This window comes from Paramisgurnus dabryanus, chromosome 10 (genome assembly GCF_030506205.2).
Source record: "Paramisgurnus dabryanus chromosome 10, PD_genome_1.1, whole genome shotgun sequence".
In the NCBI taxonomy this organism is placed as follows: Eukaryota; Metazoa; Chordata; class Actinopteri; order Cypriniformes; family Cobitidae; genus Paramisgurnus; species Paramisgurnus dabryanus.
In genome coordinates this window covers 7,562,225-7,587,261 of record NC_133346.1, presented here as the reverse complement: position 1 = coordinate 7,587,261, position 25,037 = coordinate 7,562,225, and the positions used below count along the sequence as shown (strand labels likewise).

General features: G+C 39.0%; 1 protein-coding gene across 2 annotated transcripts; it reads left to right on the top strand.

Annotated features, from left to right (window-relative positions):
* The first annotated feature begins 389 nt into the window (after positions 1-389).
* On the top strand, positions 390-24,682 carry vezf1a (vascular endothelial zinc finger 1a). 2 transcript variants are annotated; one of them, XM_065260602.1, is made up of 6 exons: positions 390-495; positions 12,840-13,606; positions 14,967-15,036; positions 18,197-18,362; positions 20,767-20,802; positions 21,100-24,682. In XM_065260602.1, the coding sequence occupies exons 1-6, from the start codon at positions 460-462 to the stop codon at positions 21,459-21,461; spliced, it is 1,437 nt and encodes a 478-aa protein (XP_065116674.1). In that variant the 5' UTR covers positions 390-459; the 3' UTR covers positions 21,462-24,682. The 2 variants fall into 2 exon arrangements, with proteins under 2 accessions (XP_065116674.1, XP_065116675.1); XM_065260603.1 differs by lacking the exon at positions 20,767-20,802.
* Positions 24,683-25,037: the final 355 nt, after the last annotated feature.

Here is a 25,037-nt window from a genome sequence, read left to right as displayed (position 1 = left end):
TTGTTCGTACTGATATAAATAATGTACATTTTAAAGCAGATATTATATATTCAATCATAATCACGCAAATAAATCCCGCAGTAAGTCTCGTCTCGTGTAGCAAGAGTAATCATGATGAGTCTCGCGACAGTTCCACGCTATTCATCAACTTCACTCCTGTTTTTCGAGCGTCCCGAGAGTCTAGCAATCACGAAACGACAAATAGGGGTGTTTTGAAAATAAACAAACTCGAGATTTAACGATACACGTAACAGTATTATTTATAAACTGCATCACTTAACGAACAAAGCTATGTTATTTTGTATACAAACTTTTCTTATATGCCACTAAGCGGAGTTTTAGTCAGTAAATTACGCCGACCGCTAGCGCCCTCCCCCTTCTTGCGCGTGGTGCGGTCCGCGGGGTAGCGGAAGTCTCGCTCTGCCATGTTGAGCGCTTTGTTTCTGTAAGTGAGACGCGATGATGGAGCAGAGCTGGAGCTCTTTCTTATTCCAGGTGAGAAATTCTCTCTCATATTCACACACCCGGTGTCCCGCGCGCGCACTCCACGTGTCGCTCAGCTCGTGCTGGCGGCGTGTCTACTTTAGACTTCTTTATGAACACAGATAGTTGAAATTGAGCAGTTGGGGCAAAACAATAGTAGATGAGTTCCTGGCGCCCAGCTGCGCTCCCTCCGGCATGTAACGTTACTAAACCTCTATTTGTGTGTTTACCGCTCTATCGGTTCTTCTGTAAATCTAGCCCCATATCAAGTTATCTATTGCATTAACGTTAACTCTTAATCTCAATCGATCCCTCTAGATTTTAATTTACCCCTCTTTCCCTCCCTCTCTGTAGATCTCTGTCCCTATTTGTCTATCATATGTTACTCCATGTCTACCTTTTCGTCATCTGTTTATCCCCCCTCTTCCTCAGTAGATCAGCCCCTCCTATTTGTTTTCTTACTTTAAAATTTTTTTCTATCTATCATCTATCTATCGTTTTTGGGAGTTTGGGAAAATATAAAGTCTGAATGAGCTGCTATAGTGATTCAAGCCCTGAGGATTAGTTCACATGTAAAGTAAATTCATGAGGTATTTGTGGGGGCTTCTCACTTAATCACCTACATCCTCCAGGATTTACAATGTGCGCTTTAACTTTTGCTTAACTATTTGTCCTGGTTTCTCTTCAGTTCACTCGAGTTTGTTAAAGAGAATATTTATGATTTGTTAAAGGAATAGTTCACCCAAAAATTGAAATTTTGTCATAATTTGCTCACCCACATGTTGTTACAAACCTGTATATTTTGTTTTGCTAAACACAAAGGAAGGTATTCGTATTCAAGCAGGAAACAGAAGCACCATTGACTGCCATAGTAGGTAAAATACTACTATGGAAGTCAATGGTGCTCGGAAATTGTTTTGGTTACTAACATTGCTCATAATATCTTCCTTTGTATTGATCAGAACAATGAAATTAATACAGGTTGGTAAGAACATGATGGTGAGTAAATAATAACAAAATGTAAATTTTTGGGTTAAATAAAGTTCGCATATGTTTTACAGACCCTTTTTAGTGTCAGTGACCACTGTGTTGTTTGTACAAGCTTTAGTTACCCATATTGCTGTAAACATTTTGGCTTGGGTTGATTTCTGAATAGTTAACTCACAACTATTTGTTTAGTTTCTGGAACGTAATAAACTGTGTGCCGGTGCAAACATACACACCAAAATCACAAGTGTTAAATCAACACTGCTGGGGCCTTATGTATAAAGCGTGCGTACGGACAAAATGATGCTGGAAACGTGCGTATGCCAGTTCACACGCAAAGGTTGTGATTTATAAAAAAACAAACTTGATGGGAGAATGGGCTTGCAGGGTGGGATATTACGATGATTCATGTAAGGACATTTGCAGGTGATCTGTGCTTTATAAAGGGAACATTGCTTTGTTTTAGAAGTCTTCATAATTTTTGGTGTATGCCATTTTTGGCTTTTGTGCGTACGCAGACTTTTAGTAAGGATCCTACGCACAGTTTTATACATGAGGCCCCTGGTATTAATATGGGGACCACCAGGTCTGGTGTTACTCATGTAAACACCAGCAGTGTTAATTTAACACTGGTAATTTTGCTGTGTACTTCAATATATGAAAATATGCAGATAATATTGATTTAAAATCAAACCTAGTCTTGAATTGTAAGATTTTAGATTTTCAGAAAGTTCAAAACGTTATTGGATATGTTACATAGTATATAATGACTTATTTAAAATATTTCTCAACAATCAAGTATCTTTACATTCAGTCCTTAAAAAGTAAGAGGAGACAAGTTTGATCCTTTTAAATGACGCATGCAATCCTACACCTATACTCTAGTAGGGTTGTACAGATACAAAATCTGTGTGCCGATAGTAATATTTGTTTATTTAAAATGATGTCTACCGATGCTGATAGTTTTGTTTTTTTCCTCCTTGTTTCAATAATCACATGCCTTGAATTCTGATTCGTTTGTCTGATTCGTTATTCGGATGTAATCTGCGCTGATCATCGGCTGTTTTTAAACAATCGGCCGATAGTAGGAAAATTCTGCCAATGCTGATTTTAGGCCGATATATCGGTGCATAGTTCTGTTATTTTCTGTACCTCTTTCAGTTCTAGTGAATGTAAAATACAGTTTTGTGAATGTAGTGATCTACCGAAATTCTTGTGAACATGCAGTTACTCTAATGAATATTTAGTGCAATAGTTTACTTTTATATCCAGCCAAAATCTTTGTGATTCATTGTGCTCTGAGCATATGGTGTGGCCCTTTAAACTCTTCAGTCAAACTTTCATAAGCAGGTTGAGGGACATTCTGTGGTCCTTACTCACTTTGAGGGGTTTATGTAGACCAGAGATGGTGTAAGTTCCCGTAATCCTTTTATCACAGAGCGCAGGGCAAGTTTATGACTCACTGACTCATGAAAAATGTCCTCCGTTTGTTCACATCAAACGAACGGCAGACCGTCTGAATTTTTCTGTTTTCTCAGAGGGCCTGTCCATAAATTGTTTTTGGAACAGACTTGGATTTTAATTCCCATTTGTTTCCTTCTCATGTAAGAAGGAACTTTCTATGATGAATGAAAGTGGTGACGTCTTGACTGTCTGAGGCAGTCATTCGGCGGTGACTGGAAATGTTTACTTGGAGATACTTGCACACCAGGATGTCTAATATATGGATTCACAAAACTACATATTTATTTGAAAACGCTTGGTTTACTTTTTTTTGTAGTGGAAGTGGGTTTGAAGACAAAGCTTTTCTGGTTTTAGCATGTAAAGTTATTTTTAGCTAAAATGCAAGAAAAATTCAGATAATCTGGTCTACTTCACTAATGAACAACTCATCTATTATGATTCATGACCCATCTCTCCAAGTCAGAGTTAGGAAGCATAACGATTAATCGCGATTAATCTATAGCAGAATAAGATTTTTGTTTACATTAGGGATGCTTAACGATTAATCGCGATTAAACTATAGCAGAATAAGATTTTTTGTTTACATCATATATGTGTGTAAGCTGTGTATAATAAATATGTATATATAAATATGCACACATTCATGTATAATTTTAAGGGAAAAATTTTTATTTATATATTAAGTATTTATATATAATATTAATTATACATAAATATACAAATGTATATACACATGTAAACATTTCTTAAATATATACAAACATGTGTGTGCATTTATCTATAAAAAGTTAGTATACACAGTTCACACACACATATATGATGTAAACAAAAAACTTTTATTCTGCTATAGATTAATCGCGATTAATCGTTAAGCATCCCTAGTTTACATAATATATGTGTGTGTGAACTGTGTATAATAATTATGATACCAAAAAATAAGATTTCTGAAAAAAATAAAAACGGAGTTATCTCGTTTTGCAACGAAACTCTTCAATATACACATGTAAACATTTCTTAAATATATACATACATGTGTGTGCATTTATCTATAAAAAGTTAGTATACACAGTTCACACACACACACATATATGATGTAAACAAAAACTTTTATTCTGCTATAGATTAATCGCGATTAATCGTTAAGCATCCCTAGTCAGAGTACATTGAGAAAATGTTTGAAGTGCTGGAGAGATTATGTGCTGGGTTTTGTCCTTTAAGATCTAATAGTTGTAAACGTCTGGGCTGTGTGCTGTTGCAAGCTGTTGTCCTTGCGCCTCGTTTCTTTTGTCATGTTTTTTAATACTGTCGTCTTTGCTGTTTCTTTTCAAATTCAAATTTAAGAAAGATTTAGTGGAAGATGAATAACCATGTGTTTCAGCATTCAGCCCGAGCCCGGCGCAGATCTCCATTGTGCAACCGCTGGCTTTTCAAAAACTCCTTATTCTCTCGCCGCACTCGATTTCTGTGTTATTTACGTTACACTGACCTCAGCCATCAGAGCCGATTTGTATCAAAATTGAGTGGCGTGAAAATGCAGCAAGACTACTGTAATTCAGTGACACATATTTGCAAGTTGCAAACACTAACAAACACACACTACTGAGGTCCAGTCTAGACCCCAGACTTGCCATAGAGGTACACAGATACATGATGACTGGGATGTTATTGGAAATAAACCAGCAGGTGTATGCGTGGAGATATGCGGTGCTCCTTATGAATAGAGGAACCAAATCAGACGAGACTCCCGCACAAAGACTCCCCGCGGCTCTGCGAGGGCATCCCTGCTCCGTCACAATAGAGCAGATGAAATAAGGAGCGTTCATTTTTCTTTTCCTGCGGCCGCCTGCGTGGCGGTCAGACCCGCGAGATGGATGGATGGCGCTGAATGCGAGAGGTCAGGTATTTAACCTCGTCCTCTGTGTGATTGCATGAGAGCGTGCGCATCTTAATTGCAGCGCCCTTGTTTTTTTTTTCTTTTGCGACTGCTGGAGAAAAAACAGCATCATTAGTTTTTAATTATTGAAATTTGCGCAATTACATATTGACGAAAGAAACCCAGTATAATTAGAGTATCAAAAAAGTGAAAGAGCATTTTGATCAACTACTTTGAACAGTTTGTTTGTTTCCTGTAGCTCAGTTGGTAGATTATTGCATTAGCAGCGCAAAGGTCATGGGTTCGGTCATGTTCCTAGAAACAAACACTTTTTACTGATAAAATGTATAGGTTGAATGCATTGTAAATCACACTTCTGCCACTAAAGGTAACAATTTTAACACCAATATCTAAATGACACAATTTTGGCACACAACTAATATATTGCCAAAAAAAATCCAATAAGCTTAGTGGTTGGGTGTCTAGTCAACCATCCCATCCTTTCATTCTGGTGTGTGTGACATGTCTTGGTGTTTTAGCGGGGCACAGGAAGATATGCACCTCTAGGGTCAAGCCCTAATAACACTGCCTTGACCTCTCGTCGACTTCGTTCCGGATTGAAATCTATGTAGGATTCTTGCTCATTAGTTGTGTGTAGCGGTTGAAGGTTTTACAGAGCTGGTCTGGGGTTTGTGGGGGCTGTGCGTGTTTTGGATGCTCCATTGAACACCAATAGTGTGTGAATAGTTTGCTGCACTTGTTGGTTCTCTTAAGGGCCTCGGACGTAAGCGGACGAGTGTTTCTGGCAGTTTTGGGAAGTCTGTTTTGTCCAAGCAGATTTGTGATCACTGTATACTCTGTCCCCTCTTATTTTGTCCTGACCCGATGCCATGTTTGTTTTAGTAGGATGTAAAAGGCCCGTTCACTCCAAGAACGTCAGATATATTAGCTTCCACACCAGTGTATGATAAAGTTTGTTTTAAGCTTGTCCGCTGCATTTTAATTTTTCATACGCGTGACCCCTTTAAATTGAAATGGATTTTGATTGCGAACAATATGTGAAATCCAAACTAAAGTCTTATAATCTGTTTATAAGATTAGGGGCATCAAAGTTTGATTTCAGTCATTGATTTTAAGAAGATATCAAGGTTATATTTTCACAGACTGGGTCACATATTTGAAACTTTATAGTTATCATCCTTGGTGTAAATTGGCCTCAGGTCTTTGAAGCGTCTGTTAGGCATTCGCTCTGTTGGTGCAGGTGGTATTGATGGAGGGTAGCTGTGCAAACAAATTCCTTACACTTCTTTGGATGTAAGAGAGAACCGAAGCAGCCGTTCAGCCTCCCAATAGCCTTGGTAAACAAACAAACAAACACTCACCTCTATATCTAAGAGCTTGTTTACATCTGGCATTAAAGGTGCCAAAGAATGCATTTAATACATTTGTTAAATTGTTGTCTGATATCTACATACATTGCCTTTAGAATGAAATGGTCTATTATTACCTTATTTATAAGACTTATGAATAATAATGTTGAGCTCAGCTCTGATTGGCTGTTTCACAGAGCTATTTAGTTCAGTAGCTCTGTGTGAGTGTAAACAGACCTTGGCCCAGTTGCATAAAGCACCTTAAGTGTAATTTTCCCTTAAGTTCACCCTTATGTTTCCCTTAAACTTAAAGGAACAGTATGTAAGAAATTTATATCAATTAATCATAAAATGGCCCTGATATGTCACTAGACATTAAGAAATCATTTTCATATAAAATACTTAAATCACTGACAACAGTGGTCTGGCCAGGATATTGTCATATAAAAAGTGGAGTTGCAGCCCTCAACTTATGTTTATGTTGTCATTTTGTGCATTGGCAACATTGGTGTTATTGCAGTACCAGTTTTAGCCACAAGTTTTGTGATTGCAATACCAGTTTTGGCCACAATCCTACATACTGTTCCTTTAAGAGTGTTGCAGAAAAGACCCTTAAGTTTTTTCTGTTGCGTCTCCATGGCAACAATAGTATTTTATAACAACAATCCTGGGTCGCTGTCGTGAAACACTTAACGGTTATCCTTACCTAAGAGAACCGTTTAAGAGATTATATGCAACACAGTTAAATTATTCTCTTACAGTATTTAAGGGGAATTTACCCCTTAAGTGTCATACTTAAGGGAAAAACTTAAGGTGCTTTATGCAACCGGGCCCTTATGTTTTAGCCTGTATCAGCTGAAGATACAAATGGCAAGTTTGTGTGGGGGGGTTCAGCATGGACCTGCAAAACGTAACTGTAACGTCCATAGTAGGACTTTAGGCTTAACGTTAGCATAAGTGTTGGGCGTTATGCCCCATTTTGAGATTGTCCTATTGTCAGCATGTGAGATTGCAGATACATTATAGTATCGGGGGCCAGGGCAGTATTTATTTATTTATTTGTAAGTCACTTGATTGGTGGACAAAAAAGAAGCAAGGGCAACACTGTCATGACCGCAACCTTCTTAAAACTGATGCCATTAATCCGAGCGTGTCATTAAAATCCTGCGTGCCAGGAAGCGGGAAAAACACACTTGCTGGTTTTAACTCTGTGCACTAACAAGTGCAAGGAAATGTCAGAGCCGCGCGTTTTACAAGCTCATGTGCGAGGAAGAGTCAGAATCATGTGCATTCAGCTGCTCTCTCGCGCAAAGTGAAGCCCACAAACCCTCTCATGCTTGGAAAGCACGCTATGCGCGTGTTAATGTGCAACTATTATGATGATGATAATAATAATCATCGCTAGGGCTGGGCAAAAAAATCGATTTTTCGATTAATCGGTTTATTATACGTGGACGATTCAGAATCGATTCTCAAAGAGCATAATCGATTTTTTTCTCCTTATTTTTTCCTGCAAACAATGAACGTAAGATTAACGTTAATCAAATTACTAGTCTTCTTCACTAGATGTCACCCTCTTTTTTGCCTTGCACGATGTTACCAAGGAGCCTGTCATTCTTTCATTCAGTGCTTAAAATGGCGGTTTTAGGTGCTTCATCGACGTTGATGCCCCCTTAACATAAAAAGTAAGAGGTATGGAAGCATCCCGAGAACCGGAATCGAAAATTGAATCGAGAATCGGAATCGAATCGATTTGATAGCTTGTGAATCGAAATTGAATCGATCTGGAACATCTGAATCAATACCCAGCCCTAATCATCGCCAACTATCGTCATAAATGCCTGCTATTAACGATATGTCTGGCAATCGTCGATAAACAATACTATTGTCTATCGGCACAACCCTAGTTAGCATATAGCATGCTGTGATGATTAATCACGTTTTCCATTATCTGAAATTGAGTCTGATTTTTTTGTTTCATGCACAGCTTGTGTGTGTATTACAGCGTTTTGGTCAGTAAGAAGTCCTTATCAATCAAAAATCATTATGAGTCTGAGTCGTTTATAACGTGCATTTAAAAAAGCAACAATCGTTAAACAAGATCATTCGAAATTTTCTTTATTATCATGAAAATACCTGAAATAATTTGAAGAACAACGATATCAATATTCTTATAGACATTTCCTGGAATAGCGCACAAAAGGAGTTTCTGCACGAGAGCACCCTCTGGACGATGTTTTGGATGTGCGCAGGGATTTCACGTAATTCATTAAAATTAATTCATTGTGAAAACGCACATTTGCATAGGGATGCACCGATACCACTTTTTTGGAATACGAGTACTTGCATTTCTGTACTTGCCGATACTGATACCGAGTACTTAATAAAAAAACATGATTTAAATTTACAGGTAACAGCTTTAGTCATATAATTTAACAAAAAAACAAAGGACTAGTTTTCCAGTTTGTTGTAAACTCTGCCTCTTTGGACAACACAAGAGGCATTAACCCCTTACACGCCGCTCAAACATAGACATTTCTCAGACCGTGGTATCGATTCCAGGTATCAGGGGACTTTTAACGAGTACTTTAGAAAATGTGGTATCGAGGCCGATACCAGTATCAGTATCGGTGCATCCCTACATTTGCACAATAAATCATCACAGCTGTATGCTGTATCGGCCACAGATCGGTCTCGGCCGATTACAGCATTAAATGACTCGATCGGTATTTGCTACATTTGCTGATCTCATGAACCGATCTTTCTGTTTACTTTTGTCATCATACGGCTCCTAAATGTGGTTGCAATTAGAGACCATTTTTACGCAGTGCGAGCATTTTTATAACCCATTGCTCATGTGCTCATTGGAGCATCCCTAGTCACAGCCCTAGCGTTAACTAGCATATAGAGCTAAGTCTGCAGTCACAACTTTTTTTTTAGAATTGTATGTGTAATTTAATGTTGGGGGTGTACATCTTCTCGACTGTAACGTCACAGTCAGTGTAATGTTGAGATTGGCCTGTTTTCCAGCAATCTTTTGCATGCACCAGGTTTACATAAGGAGGAGGAAACTATCGTCTTTGAGGCTCACATTATGTCATTACCATATACAGACCATGTCTCTTTATTCATCTATGTCTATAGGAAAATACAGTTTTCATTCTACGACAACTTCAAGATACATTTTCTCGACCAGATCACAAGTAGATTAAAGATACATTCCCATTAAAGGAGTAGTCCACTTTAAAGATGGGGTCCATTGACTTTTAATAGTAGGAAAAAAAATACTATGGTAAGTCAATGGGCCCCATCTATAAAGTGGACTACTCCTTTAACATGTAGTTTTTTTCCACTTTTGACCGCTTCTGTACTGATTACTTTGAGAGGATGGTCTATGGCCGAGTCGTTAAAACATGAGCGGGAAAAATTATGGATTTATTGACATGCACTTATATTACGTCAGAGTACTGCGTTTTGTACATGTAAATGTGAGGGCTTTTTTAGATATTTTAAAACGCATCTAAATACCAGCTGTAAATAGGGCCTAGGATTGTGTAAAGGGGGATATTGTAACTTTTACTACACTCTGACGTAAGCATCTGCTGAGACCCTCAGACAGGTGCATTCAGTTTCGGTTTCAGAAATTCAGTTCGGCACATTCTTGACCCACACTGTAAAATGCTCGTGTGTCAAATACATAAAATGTTTTGCTCTAGTATGTACCGTTCTCTCTATTTGTCATCCGTTTTCTGTGAAAGTCCATGTTGACTCATTTTAGCTGAGCTCATTCCTGTCCCGCTGAATCATCTCTTTTCAGCTACAATTAATTTTGCAGTCACATGACAAACCCGGAGCGTGCCGGAAGATCGGTTTACGCCGGACAGATTTAGATTCTTCAGCAGGGTTTGGAGCAAACAGACTGTGCTCTGTAATGGTATACAGTGTCAGCGTGTACTTTATCATGACTCCAGCGTAATCTCTAGATCTTTCTCATTGGTTTGGGCTCCGAATGACACTTTTAATAACTATGTGCGTCATTGTGAATCATGTTGAATGAGTTCTGAATCTAATCATTAACCCAGTGTGAAGATTTGTAGCTGGAGAGGGGAAGCTTGACTCATTTGATTTAATGAGATGGTTTTCTCTGTGTTTGAATGGAGTGCCTCTTCTTCTTGCCAGCTGTCCAGTGTGTGAGTGCGCATGTGCATGTATGTAACGTGCGTGTTTGTTCATTCCTGAACTTCTGCTCATTGTTAGTCATCCCACAAGCTGGCGGAAGTGCTCATCGGGAACGTTAAACACACACATGCTTTAACACAGTAACTCACATGGGTTACGATAGAGCGGTGTTGTATCACTGAGGTCAGAGTTGTTATTGTGCATTAGTGTAAATCTCACTGCCATTGACCTGCTGTGTGTAGGGTGTAGGGATGTGCATGTATGTTATTTTTTCATTTCGATTAATCTGTAGGTCTGAAAAACGAGTACTCGATTAACTGGGGCGGGGCAATCAAATGGGCAGTTTGTACGCATTATGGTGAAAATATTTTTTTATAAAAAAAATCAAATAAAACTAAATTTTTAATTATTGACAGAAAAATTAACACATACTAGATTATTAATGAATCCGAAAATTACTGCATGCTTTTAAATGTACTCCCTCAGTATTGTGAGGTGTGTTGGGTCAGAAGCGATGCATCGCGATGCAAGTGCTAATTTGTATCCGATGCACAGTTTTTAAACCAGTGAATCGCCTCATTGCCTTTAAGCCGATGCACCAAATGAATCTCAGAATCTCCCCATCCCTAAAATTCAGTAAAGTACTAGTACCTCCCTTTCTATAAAGATGCAGAGATCATCAGCAAGTCCCTTCCGAATTTCATAAGTCCCTCCAGTCATCAAGGATAGATAGATTAATTGATATGCGTCAAGCCTTTCATTTTTGGATGTGGAGACACTCGCAAAGTTACAAAAAATGTTATGCACACCACCACATGTACTCACCACACATGACTACCCATTCCACAATGATGTCATTTTTGCTGCGCACAAAAATGCGGACACATCAAGTGTAAACCAGGCTTTAGTCACGGCAGAGCACGGCGACTGACGCCATTTTTATGTACAGAGCCTGTTATGTAAGACATAGGCGATGCAAACTACGATGTGCAAAAATATGTTTGTGATAGTTGATTTTCATTTTGTTGTGGGTTGCCACAAATGCAAGAATGTATAGGATACACCAGGGGCGTAGGCAGAAATTGTATTTTGGGTGGGCCGGAGCAAAAGTGAGTGGGCCTATAGTTTATCAGAATAAAATTACTTAAATAATAATTAAACCTTAGAGTGGAAAAAAAAGAATAGACAAACTGCAAAAACAGTGACATCTTTACTTTCAATAGTCATTTATAAAACACTGTCTAAACATGTTCAACCAACAGAGCTCAATAAAGGCTGGACAAACCAGGCTTATTCAGGCTAGTCAGCAGTGCAAAAACAGTTCACCTGAAATAAAGTACGCTAAAAATAAATTGAAATAACGAAAACTCTCAGCAGAGCACGGTTTGAAATAAATAACAACACACTGCCTAAGTTAAGTTAAATCAACCATATACAGTGCAATCAGCCTGTTGGAAATTAAGCTTTTGTGCCAAAAATAGCAACTCATTTAAATTAAACAATGTAAGTTTAATCTATAATGCTGGCATACATCTATACACAACACACCACTTAGTTAAATCACTTCACGAGCAAAAAATAAGGAAATTAGTTAAACAACATGCCTACCTTTGTTGTTTTCATTCTACAAAACAAGACGCAAACGCCTGGGTTTGATGTTGAAAACAGAAATGATCTCATTATAGTCCAAAGAGTCACAGAGTTCTTTTTCAAAAAACAAAAGGTTGTTGAGGCGGGTAGTAACTCATGGATGCAAATTGGGTTGTGAAGGTGGTTCATCAATTGCAGTTAGATCGGCGGGTAACCTGTGTCAGACTGTCCGGGAGAGAGCACTGGAAGTGCCGCCAGGGAGCAAGCGGTAGCCGGCGCCACCAGCGCCTGACTAGCCTTCTTGTGGGTTAATGAGTCTGAAGAACTGGGCTCGGTAGATGAAGGCAGTGGCGTATCTTCTTCATCAACTCTTGCTTTTTTAAATAACTCATTAAAGAAACTTTAGCCATTATTGTGGCAATGTTAATATTAGCTAAAAAAGCGGTTAGCAAAGTTAGCTGGCAGACTGATGAGAGCCCGCCGGCCGCCGCCCCCCACAGAGTCTATCTGTCAGAACTCCTAGCAACCAAGCAACCAATTACGTTTCGGAGGCTTCCCACAACTTTCTTCAACAATTCCATTTTATTTAGAAAGCAAATTAAACACACACCAGTCAACAATAAATCCGGTTTATAGTAATATATTTTCTTAAATACATTTGAATAATAAAAATAAACTAAAAATGTATTTTGGTTAAACTTGCCTGGGCGGGCCAGGGAGTTATGTGGGCGGGCCAGTGCCGCCCTGGCCCATTACTGGCTACGCCCCTGGGATACACTGTAGTAACACATCATCTATTAGGTGTTGTATTTGAAACAAGTGATTCCTGTTGAAAACTGTTAATGTCTCAATATATATTCAGATGTTTTAACATCTCTCTCATCATCTTGCAGCAGGCTAATGAAGCCCTTCACCACCAGCACCATGTGGCCCCGAACAGCCTGCTGCCTCTTCTAAACTCTGACCCACCCGACCAAAAACCTGTGATGCCCATACCACTGGACCACAAGCCCCCGGTCAGCGCCGCCGAGCTCCTCAAGGACAACGTAGCCAGCGGGACGGGCGGTGGGGGCGGGAACCCCGGTGGAGGTGGCCCGATGCCCACGATCAAAAAGGAGCACAAGAGCAAAACGCCATTCATCTGCGGCTACTGCAACAAAGCTTTCCGGGACAGCTACCACCTCCGGCGGCACGAGTCCTGCCACACCGGCATCAAGATGGTGTCCAGACCCAAAAAGACGGCGCAAGCGGCACCCACCATGGTTTCGCTCATCTCCTCGATGCCCCGCGAGACCACGGGCGACCCCTCTTACATCTCCACCATCGCTGGGATCTTTTCCACGGCGACCACTTCTACGTCCTCCGCATCCACCATCATGTCCCCGACGTCCATGTCCAACGTGAACCAGCATAGCGTCCCTAAAAAGCCCCCCAAGCCTGTAAAAAAGAACCACGGGTGCGACATGTGCGGGAAAGCCTTCCGGGACGTTTATCACCTGAACCGTCACAAGCTGTCACACTCGGATGAAAAGCCGTTCGAGTGTCCCATATGCCAGCAGCGTTTTAAGAGAAAAGATCGTATGACGTACCACGTACGCTCGCACGACGGTGGTGTACACAAACCCTACGTGTGTTCGGTGTGCGGAAAGGGTTTCTCAAGGTACGTGAAGAATTTGCATTTAAAAAATACAAACCAGGGGTTTGTCACATTTAATCAATCAATTTATTCAAAATTGCTTTGCCAGCAAAACCGAACATCATATAAATATTTCTTATATTATCTTATAATAACTATTTCTTGGTCCACAAGTCTTTAAACCGTGCTAAAAATAACGCCAAGTGTTTGTGATCGTTTTTTTTTCAGCATAAAGGACTGGCTTATTGTGATGATGTCAGTGTGTTTAATACTGTCTCATAAAATATGTGTTCAAAGCTCGAGCCGAGTCCACCATCTGCTGTTCTGATGATGTTAATGTCGTCTCGTTCCTATTGGCCGCCGTTGGCTGATTTATAGTTGCTGTGAATGGATCTGACTGGCTGCCTTTGTAGATCCCAGCATGCCGAGGGTCTTCGTGAACAGAGGGGGGGCCTTGCTCGGCTGTTATTCCCTTCTACCCTCTGTTTGTTCTGAAGATCAACACTGGGGTTTCCTTTGAGTCACTCAGGGGCCGGCTGCTTTGGGACATCTTTCGGGGCTCAGTTATAGACGAAGAGCTGCGTCTGAGAGACGTCCTGTCCTATCTGAATCCTATTTCTGCTTCTGCCAATGCGTGACTAATAATCTAGGGATTAATTTCAGTGCTAGCGACACGAGTCGGAGTAGAAAGATGAAAGAGCTGTATTTAGAGGTGTGACGGTTTCTGTAAATACCGCCTGAGCACAAAATGTAGGTAGTCGTGTCAAATTCACATTTTGTACATTTACGTAGCCCTCTCCCGCTGGTCGGATGTTGCACTGTTTTGTTGCTCCAAATTTTTGCACTTTTATCAAAAAATTTGAATTCCACCTTTCCAGGGTATCAACACTTTTAGCGCTTTTGAATTGGTGTGACTAGCAAACTTTTGTGAAAATATTTCCCCAAACGTAACGTTATCAACCATTACGTTCACGTTGAACTTAATAATGATCCAATATTAAACCACTAATGTGCTCTCTGGACCAGTTTGTGTCATGCATGGTCATGCAGCCATGAACAGCGGGTAGTTGACAATGCAGTCATTTTAGTTTCGGAAACGGGCAACTACCCTGAGTGTTCCTGTATAGCTCAATTGGTAGAGCATTCTGTTAGCAACGTAAAGGTCATGGGTTCGACCCCAAGAAGCACATAAATACACTTTAACACATGTAAGCCACTTTGGATAAAAGCGTCTGCCAAATGTAAACATAAAATGTAAATGGGTATGTTGACCCTCTCATCTGCTTCTTAAAGAACAAGGTGTACCAACTCGGGACAATAATAATGAATGTTTTTTTCTGTAAAGTAGCCTGGCTCCTCATGTTCTTCTTTTATCTCTTCTCAGGCCAGACCATCTCAGCTGTCATGTGAAGCATGTTCATTCCTCAGAGAGACCTTTTAAATGCCAAGTAACGGTAAGAACCAGAACCTTTTTATTTGAAACCAGTTAAGCCTTAACACTAGAACAGCCATGACGGTCAAAATGACCGTTTTGAAATTTATATTTACAATATCTTTGTAAATTAAAAAAATACAATGTTGCTGGTTTGTGACTTTTCCTAAAAGTTAGATTTTATATAAATTACACAAAAGGCAAAGAAAATTTGACCATTTCTACCTATTTCAGCCATAGCGGTCATATTGACCGCTCTAAATTTCGCGCAATTCTATTGTCCTTTCCTGCGGTTTATTGTCTCTGTCAGCGTCTCCAGTACTATTAGCATATGCTTGTTAGCTTACAAATGCTAATTATTGGAATACAAATTATTATTGCCTTTTAAAAAATAGGTTTATAAAGAGTTTATAGGGAGCGTTTTAGAAATGTGATACAAATAATAGAATGAAGGGAAATATGACTGCTGTGACAGCGACCTTTCCTGGGTGCAAGACAACAGTTCATCTTCATCAAAAAATGAGTCAGAGTCCTTACCGAGGAAAAAGATGCAGCTACCTTCATCGGAGATTAGGGATCCAGATGTTTCATTCACATCTGACAAGCTTGCGGCTGCCCTGCTCTCCGCTATGCACCGCTGTCCTATCAAGTGCTGCTCTGCGCAAGTTATATTCACTAGTTCTGCTGGTCATATTATTATTATTAGAATATTACTATTATTATTATTATTATTATTATTATTATTATTATTATTATTAGGACCGTCTTTCAGTCAACTGAACGTCCAGGGAGAAGGCAGAGCCTTGTCCTGACTGAAGCTGCTGGCCCCACCGCGCACACGAAGCGCAACATCGAAGATGCGCTCACGGCCTTTCTGTGTTTGTTTGACGATGCCACAAACCCTTGTGCGAGGAGAATAAAAGTAACTTGTGTTGACTGTGAAGCTTAAATAGCCGAGCACGGTATTGATCTGTTTATTTAATATAAAATGTGTAGCCTAATTGTTTTATGGTTCTAAACTTCGTTCGTGGCTCTTTTTGTTTACTTTATAGCAGCTTGTTTTCAGCTTTTCCGTTTATGTTCTGTGTTATAAGTGTATGATAAATGTTAAAACACATTTTTTCATAGTCAAATAGATCCTTTAATTTGTTATTTTGTTGTTCCGAGTTATGTTAAATAAATACAGAGAAATACTGAATATAGCGTATGCAATAATTACATTTTACTTTTTGAGATGGTGTGAATATTTATAAATGTATAATTATCTTTTTAACTAAATAAAAAATGTAGATGTTGGGGTTATTTGGTTTTTAAAATATATCCTCACACAATTAATACATTAATCTCTCATTTGGGGAATTTATCATTAGAGATAATAGTGTTTATAATCTAGCTGTCAGAATGACCGCTAACGGCTGTTCTAGTAGTCTTGGAATTCTGGCGCTTCTAGTGTTAATAAAGATCTTGATAACTGGGGTGTAAACTATAGACCTGGTGTGGGTTTGTGGTTGATGATAATTGAAAGGTGTTCAAACCATATTCATAAAAAACACTATTTAGTAACGCACTGAACTTTAAGTTGCTTTTCCTGTGGTAATTATGTATTGTACATTCAAATCTCATTTGTTTCTATGGCACTTTTCACAAATGTTGTAAAGCAGCATCTGAAAATACATAAAGACATAAGAAAATGTTTAGATGTAAGGACAAAAGAAATGATGAAGAACAGGACAGTTTTCTTGGAAGTTACAAAATTTTTTGTAGGAGACTGTGTTGTTGTGTGTATCACACGTACATGCTTAATAGCACTATTAACTTTTTCTATGTCAGTGTTTTAAAAAAAGTTGGCAGCATTTTGGCAGTAATGTTTCCAGAAATTTTTCTTCTTTATATATATATATATATATATATATATATAAACATACAAAATATCAAATGAAAGAACAGATCCTCTGCTTTCAAACGAAAAAAAAAAAGTTTCGTTCAACCTTCATTTGTTCTATTTTCATCACCTCTCAAATATCAGTAGTTTTGTTTTCAAAAAGACAAAATTTTTAGCAAAATGCTGAGATAATTGCATTTTTGTGAAGGACTTTTGAAAGACATTAAATGTAAAGCGATCCTCAAAACATACATGGAGTTTGAACTGTTTGCCGTAAGGGGAAATAAGTTGGCTAAGAGCACCCCCTGGTGGATAATAGCAGAAATGTTGATTGCCGGAAAAACTCGTCATTTTCAGGGAAGCGTTTTCTCTTAATTGACAAGTGTTAATATAACAGTCCAAATACAGTTGACATTTTTTACAGTTATTATCTAATATATTAGCTAAAATACAAATTTTGCAATAATACCATGTAATACTGTTTTCAAAATATCGATACAGCAATATATCATCAAGAACTCCTAATGATGCGTGCGTCGATACAGCTGCTTTTGTATCTATTCTGACTAATCATAGCTAATTATTATACGTATTATTTTTTGTCTTTCTCTCTCGATGAGTTTAGCATGAGAACACATTATTTTGCAAATGTCGTAACTTTTAGCACGAGTCATGAATTTAGCACGAGGCAAAGACTCTACGTCTCGTCATAAGCAATCCACTATAAAACTATTGCATGTGTTTAAAATCAACTAAGTCGCTCATTTATCTTTGGGAAGAAAGACAAAAAAGAGCTGCAGCTGTAAAGTTTCTCTTTATTAATTTGCTTTGAAAAAAAAATAAACAGTATACTTTTTTGCAAAAAACAGTATACAAGTTAGGTACTGTAGCTCTGACAGAGAAAATGTTTGTTGTTTTTGTACACGTTCCAACAAAATCGAATAAACAAAAATGCAACTGTTGCTAATTTCTGAACAAAAATTCAAAATGGACCTGTATTGTGATTCGCATCGAATGGTGAACATGATATCGGATACGTATTGTGTCGTGAAGTGGTTTTCGATACACAGCCCTTATACCATGTATTGATTTCTGTTTTTTTTTTACTTTATCCACCTGTCATTTCTTTATTCTACGTCTCTACTGTCTGTTCTAAAATGTATTTTCTTTAAAGCTGCGTTGCAACATTGTGCATAAAAGCGCAATTAAAATTTTAAATTGAATATAAAAAAATCTGGAATATCTGGTCAAATTCACCCGCCTGTGTTGATGTTTTGCATTTCTCTATTGTCTACTGCAGGCCTGTACATCAGCCTTTGCCACCAAAGACAGACTTCGGTCACACATGATACGACACGAAGGAAAAGTCACCTGCAACGTTTGCGGAAAGATGCTGAGTGCTGCCTACATCACCAGCCACTTAAAAACACACGGCCAGAGCAACTTCAACAACACCTGTAACAAAGGTAAGTGCACCGTGATCGGGTGCCCCAGTGCCAACTACCTTCTAGTCCGGTGACGACTCTCCACCCCTTCCTTATGTAGATCTGGTACTGACATCATTAGACTAATACTCTGTTCATTCCACTGATCTATATAAATGACTGGATTGCGCATGACGTCACACTTGTGAAGCCACCGCGCCGCCATGTTGGTATACCCAAACGTTCTATTAAATCAATGGACGTTATCAGATTTAAATGATAAAACATCACTTTACTCGTCTTCGTTTTTATATGTGAAGTTACCCTGTACATTATTACAACACAAACGTCCAAAGCATGTAAATAGTTATTTACTGAAAGTTGTACATTTTGCGTTTTAATCAGTTATTATACATTCATCTTTATTACAGTATCAGATCAGCAGACAGACCGCAGCATATTTAGTATTAATGACAATAAACGTGCTCATTCTGAAATCTAAATAAATATTCATGCTTTGTACCGTATGTGCATGCAATAATTTGCAAGTTTTGTAATTATGTTATCTAAACTTACAAGTTACCTAAACTTATTTAGAGAAATAACGCTGACCGTCACAGTGTAGCTGAATGTCAAAAAAAACTTTATTTATAACCGTGTCATTAACAAATGCAGCAGACACACTCACCTTAACGTTTTTTTATAAATCCATTATCCTGCCCGATTAAAACATAAACATTGCAAATAACACCAGAATTAACAAATAATTAACGTACACATATCATAAAAATTAACCTTGTGTAACTGATACGCTGTAAGGGGGGTACATTTTGATCATGATTTTGAATGGAAGTCAATGACGCTCTCTGCCGGTTGGGTATACCAAGATGGCGGCTCGAACTATGCGCTGGCTTCACCTCACACAGTTACGTCAAGCGTTCTATGAGCAATCCAGTCATTTATATAGATCAGTGGTTCATTCTCTCCTCTTTGCTGTCTCATTAGCTCCCAAATTCTCTGGTTTATTAGAGGTGACTCTGTCCTCAGGCTGTTCCACTAACTAGATTGTTGCAGAGCCCCACTTCAGAGTTTTTGCTTCTTCTTTAGTATTACAAACCAGTTTCCCCAGACTAACTGACCCAGAAGCACTTGCCCACCTGAGATTGTAGTCATATTTTTGTTATATCGCCTTGTTTGGCTGCAGCTTTAGCACGTTAACCAACCACATCGTTCCCAACAGTGGTTTAACTTATCTCAGATTTCTCAGATTATGTACTTGCCCTGAATACATTTTTAAATGAATAAATGCCCTGTTTGTCCCTGATTGAGTTCACCTCTAAAACAGTCAGGATGCATCTGTTTCTGACATGTAGTTTAGTCTTGTAGCTATCACATCTTCCTTCTCTTTTAAAGGGACACTTCACTTTTTTGAAAATATTCTCATTTTCCAGCTCCCCTAGAGTTAAATATTTATTTTTTATTGTTTTGGAATCCATTCGGCTGATCTCCGGGTCTGGCGGTAGCATTTTTAGCATAGCTTAGCATAATCCATTGAATCTAATTAGACCATTAGCATCGCGCTTAACAATAACCAAAGTCTTTTGATATTTTTCCTATTTAAAACTTGACTCTTCCGTAGTTACATCGTGTACCAAGACCGACAGAAAATGTAAAGTTGCGATTTTCTATGCAGATATGGCTAGAAACTATACTCTCATTCTGGCGTAATAATCAACGACTTTGCTGCTGTAACATGGCTGAAAGAGGCGCAATGATATTACCCAGCAGCCAAAAATAGTCCCCTTAGTAACTTTCAATAGCTGGGGGCTATTTTCAGGCGCTGCGTAATATCACTACGCCTGCTGCAGCCATGTTACAGCAGTAACTTGATTATTACGCGGGAATGAGAGTTTAGTTCCTAGCCATATCTGCCTAGAAAATCACAACAGAAAATTTAATTTTCTGTCAGTCTTGGTACACGATGTAACTACGGAAGAGTCAAGTTTTAAATAGGAAAAATATTAAAAGACTTTGGTTATTGTTTAGCGCGATGCTAATGGTCTAATCAGATTCAATGAATTATGCTAAGCTATGCTAAAAGTGGTACCGCCAGACCCGGAGATCGGCTGAATGGATTTCAAAACGGTAAAAATGAAATGTTTAACTCTAGGGGAGCTGGAAAATGAGCATATTTTCAAAAAAAAGTGGAGTGTCCCTTTAACTTATTCGCTCAGTCTTTTGTTTGTTGTATTTACAAAGCTAAACTCTCTATTTCTAAATTCTTTTAATTCTCCTTTAAATTGGCAAAAGAAGGTTGAATCTGTTTATGATGGCGATTCAATTTCAAAATTATAGTCATGTCTATTGCTGCGTTTAAAAGCATCCCATAATGCATCACTGCAGGCAGCTGCCTGCCCATCATAACCCTCTATCTGTTTCTAAATAGGAGACTGGCAGTGGAACCACTCAGGGCTCCGAAAAGGTAACAATGAAACAAAACAAACCCAGGTGGAAATGTCGATACACACATGATGACACCTTTATCTATTTCCTCTATACAGTTCGATGATACAAAGCAGTTCAATCGTATCTAGATGATATCATGAACATATTTGGCCACCCCAACAGCCAATGATTTAAACAGACCACTTTTTTTTACAAATAAATGTGACACACCAGTCTAGACACCCAGAGAGTTTGGGAGCGCAATACATGTGTATCCTTAAGACACTTGTTGACACCTCCCCTCTCTGTCTCTTTCTTTTTCCTTACCCAACAGACAACAATGAAATCTGCAACTCTGGCTCCACCACACCAGTCACATCCTCAGCCCCCATCACCACGGCAATGAACCGCTGCCACACCAGCAACCCTGTTACCATAGCAGCCCAGATGAACATCTCCACCAACACCATTAACATCACATCTCCCATCAACCTTCAGCATCCGGTCACCATCACCGGCCCCGTGAACATCGCCTCCGTCAACATCCCGTCATCTGCGCCCATGAACATCGCTCATCCCGTTGCCATCACCACGCCCATGTCCATGAACATCGGCACCCCGCTCAACATCGCCATGAGATCGATGGACAGCATGTCCTTCCTGTCTCAGGTCTTGCCGTCTTCTCCGCCCTGGTAGAACCGGGCTGTGAACTGACTCTTCGGACCAGCCTTCTGCCCTGACCTCCGTTTGAATCCTGTGTGGTGTGAGGATTCACATCATATGGCCACATCGCAACACTAGAAGAAGATTTGCCTGGGTTGATTTGCCCATTGATGGATTTTTTTTTTAACGTATGCCATTGCACATGGATGAGCAGCTCCATAGCCTGGCATTTCACAAGTTTTTAAAAGACAAATGCAATAATTGATGTGCATTTTTTGTTTGTTTTTAACTAAGCAGAGTGCCGTGGATTATTCTACGTTTTGGATGGCGTTACCTGCAAATCAGTATTTAAGGAAATTAGGGACAATTGCTTCCGTTGGGAGAAAGAATTAAATTTTTTTCATAAATGGATGTATAATCCAGATTTTGCGCAGGTTGGTGCGTGTCTACATGTTGGACATCTGAAGAGGTACAGTTGTGTGTGCCGGCTGATACTTTCTCACCAACAGTTATGAACGGTTTTCATTTAATTTTTTTTATTAATAGTGTTTGTCAGGACACTGTTTACAACTGTTATTATTTTATTCTGTGAGTTGAGGGCATCTTTGTTCTCGTATTGTTTACGTAGCCATTGTTTCGGTGTCATAGGTTTTATTTTTCTACAGAATGGAAAAAGTCTTGCACTGAACGCGTATCCCTAATTTAAAGAGGCAGTATTATATAATGATCAAATATTTTGATATGCTGACCTGTGAAGTATACACGCATATCTGCCAAGACTACAATGTTTTAGTCATAGGAATTGTGCTCAAGAGCGCCCCCCTTGTGGCTGTTATGTGCCGTTTATGAACCTTTTTGCCAAGTGTCGACTTTATAGCAGGATAGTCTAAGTAACATTACATCACAAGGGCACCTTTTGGAGCCTTACTGTGCGTTCACACCAGACGCGGTAGAGGCGGCAAAAACGCTTGAACATTTTGAGTTTACTAGCTTCATTCGCTTGTGAAATTCTAGTCATTCGAGACATTCACGCGGAAATTTGAGTCATGGGAGGGGCTTCTGCTACTCCGCTCGCTTCCTGTAATCATGTCACTACTAGAGCAAGCTCCTGATTGGCTAACATGTCACGATTTTCCACAAAAGTTCAGATTTTTCAACTCGCGCCTTTCCCGCGGCAACACTTAATGTGCGTCATTCGCGCAAATGAGGCGGATTCGCATCTGCCGCGCCAAATGCCTCATTTGCGCCGTGAAACTTACAGACACGCGTAAACGCGTCTTTACATTGACTTAACGTTGAAATCACCCGCGCTTGACGCCTCTACGCGGCTGGTGTGAACGCAGCATAATGGTGTAAAGGATTAACCAATACATTTTACACTTAAGGGACTTTGTGCCTGACAAGCTGAGTGCGACCTACCACTAACCTAAACAATACTGAGCCTGTAAAGTCCAGGGTATACTAAACTTTTTACCTGTACGTGAGGGTCACCATACATGACACCACTTTCATCATCCGAACACTGCTGGATTTCTGTAGTATGTAGGCCTGTAGTGGTATTATATGCGCATATAATGCGCATGCCTCGGCTCGAAGTACATTGTATGCTTATGAGTCGAATCAAGTATACTTTGCAAGGCCGTGCGTCCGACTGTGCGGGTACACTCACGTACTCGTAAAAAAGAAATATACTTAGGCCTTAAAGCTAGCCTAGAAGTATAGTTTTTATGAATACACGTGGGTCTGGACGGATTTTTGTAACAACTTTGTAGGCCAGGAGATGCATTGTATTTTGTCGCAATGTGCATGCGTTGAACGTCACGTTCGAGTAAAAAAAACTAGCTTTGCTAAGCTCTGTTCGCATAAAAAACTGTAAAAAAAACAGACTATACTCTGTGGTTAAGGCTGATTGACCTGTCAGGCACAAAGTATGCGGCAACTTTTATAATTTAGTGTTCTGCATTGATGAGTTTTCAGTTAAGAGTTTGTAGTTAAAAGTATTTTATATTCCTGTTCTTATAAATTCTGCTCAGGAAGTGTGCAGAGTGTAGTCCAATAAAAAGGTATGTATTTCATTATTTTTATTTTTTGAAAAACTGCGTGTGGAACCCACAACATGACTTTCGATGAATTCATATCCGTGTGTAAATATTTTATCTTTTCTTTTTAGTGTTTTTTGTTTGTTTGCCGAGTTAAAGTAGAAGGACATCTCAGTTGGTACGTCCTGACCAACGTCACGGTTCGTTTTTACCGTACTGATATTATTATCATGTAGTTTCAATCTTTAACGTTGATCTGCTATATAGGAAAGTCCAATAGTATTCTCCTGTAGCTAAAGCCCGCAGACGTAGCGTACCAATCAGTTCCTCTGCTTTAAATAATGAAGAATGTTTACAGGCCAATTCTGGAAATTTCAACACTGTGTCATTAGGTGCTCACATGCTGCTCTGTTTTGGCTAAAGAGTGTAAAAATTGTGAGATGTAGGTCAAAACAAGCATATAGAGCCCACCAAAGTGATGTTAGGTACGTTACATCAGTCACTTTCTCTCATGAGAAGAGAGTGCAGTATTGAAAACACTAATTATTTGAGTTAATTGTATGCAATTTTATGGGTAGATTCCCACCACAGGCTGTGACGCGTGAGGCGGTCTTGGGTGTCTGAATGAATGCCGTCCACGCCGCATTAAGACTCAGGAATATGTTTTTCCTGATCAGACACGAATGAACCAGCGATCGTTGTGTGTTTGCATGAATCATTTCAGTCTCCGTCATGCTAGAACAAAGCATTTTAAAATAGTTTAGTTTTTTTTGTGGGAGATTGTGAATGCGTGTTGATGCATTTGTTTTGTTTGCCAAATTCCAACCAATTAATGAAATCCAATGAAGTGAACATTTTGTAATTGAATCTAATGTCGTTTTTAATTCAGTTGCTGAACTGGATGAACTTCAGAGCCCCTGTGAAAGCGGTTGAATGTATATGTTTGTACAGAACTGTTTAGCTGCAAGAGTCATAGAGTACAGATAGACACGAGTGAAGAAGAGCAGAATAACCTTTTATAAAACTTTTGTATTAGTACATTAACAATGGTAATTTTGTATATATGAAGACTAGGCTTTCTGAGTAGCAGAAAGGAAAAACATTCCTACATTTTTTTTAAATGTAAGTTTGTCAGAAATAATTATGTAAACATTTGCAATGTTTTATGTGCCTTTTATTTGGGTTGTCTAAATAAAAGTAAACTGTAAAACATGACTGCTGTGCATGTGTATTAGAGATGGAGCTTTCGGGTACACAATAACAAGCTGTTTTGCATGATGGATATGTATTTATGTCTTGACTTTTACATGTTTTTTATGAAGAAGGATTAGGGCCAAGCTGAAATGTAAAATAAAACATTATGAGATTAAAGGGACACTCCACTTTTTTTTTGAAAATATGCTCATTTTACAGCTTCTCAAGAGTGAAACATTTGACTTTTACCGTCTTGGAATCCATTTAGCTGATCTCTGGGTCTGGCGGTACCACTTTTAGCATAGCTTAGCATAATCCATTGAATCTGATTAGACCGTTACCATTGCGCAAAAAAAATAACCAAAGAGTTTTCTAT

Bases quoted from the DNA above. Each gene is read 5' to 3' on its own strand.
- vezf1a (XM_065260602.1), top strand. From the start codon at position 460: ATGATGGAGCAGAGCTGGAGCTCTTTCTTATTCCAG. The intron at 13,607-14,966 runs GTACGTGAAGAA...ATCTCTTCTCAG, and splicing joins TGCGGAAAGGGTTTCTCAAG to GCCAGACCATCTCAGCTGTC. The intron at 15,037-18,196 runs GTAAGAACCAGA...TGTCTACTGCAG, and splicing joins CTTTTAAATGCCAAGTAACG to GCCTGTACATCAGCCTTTGC.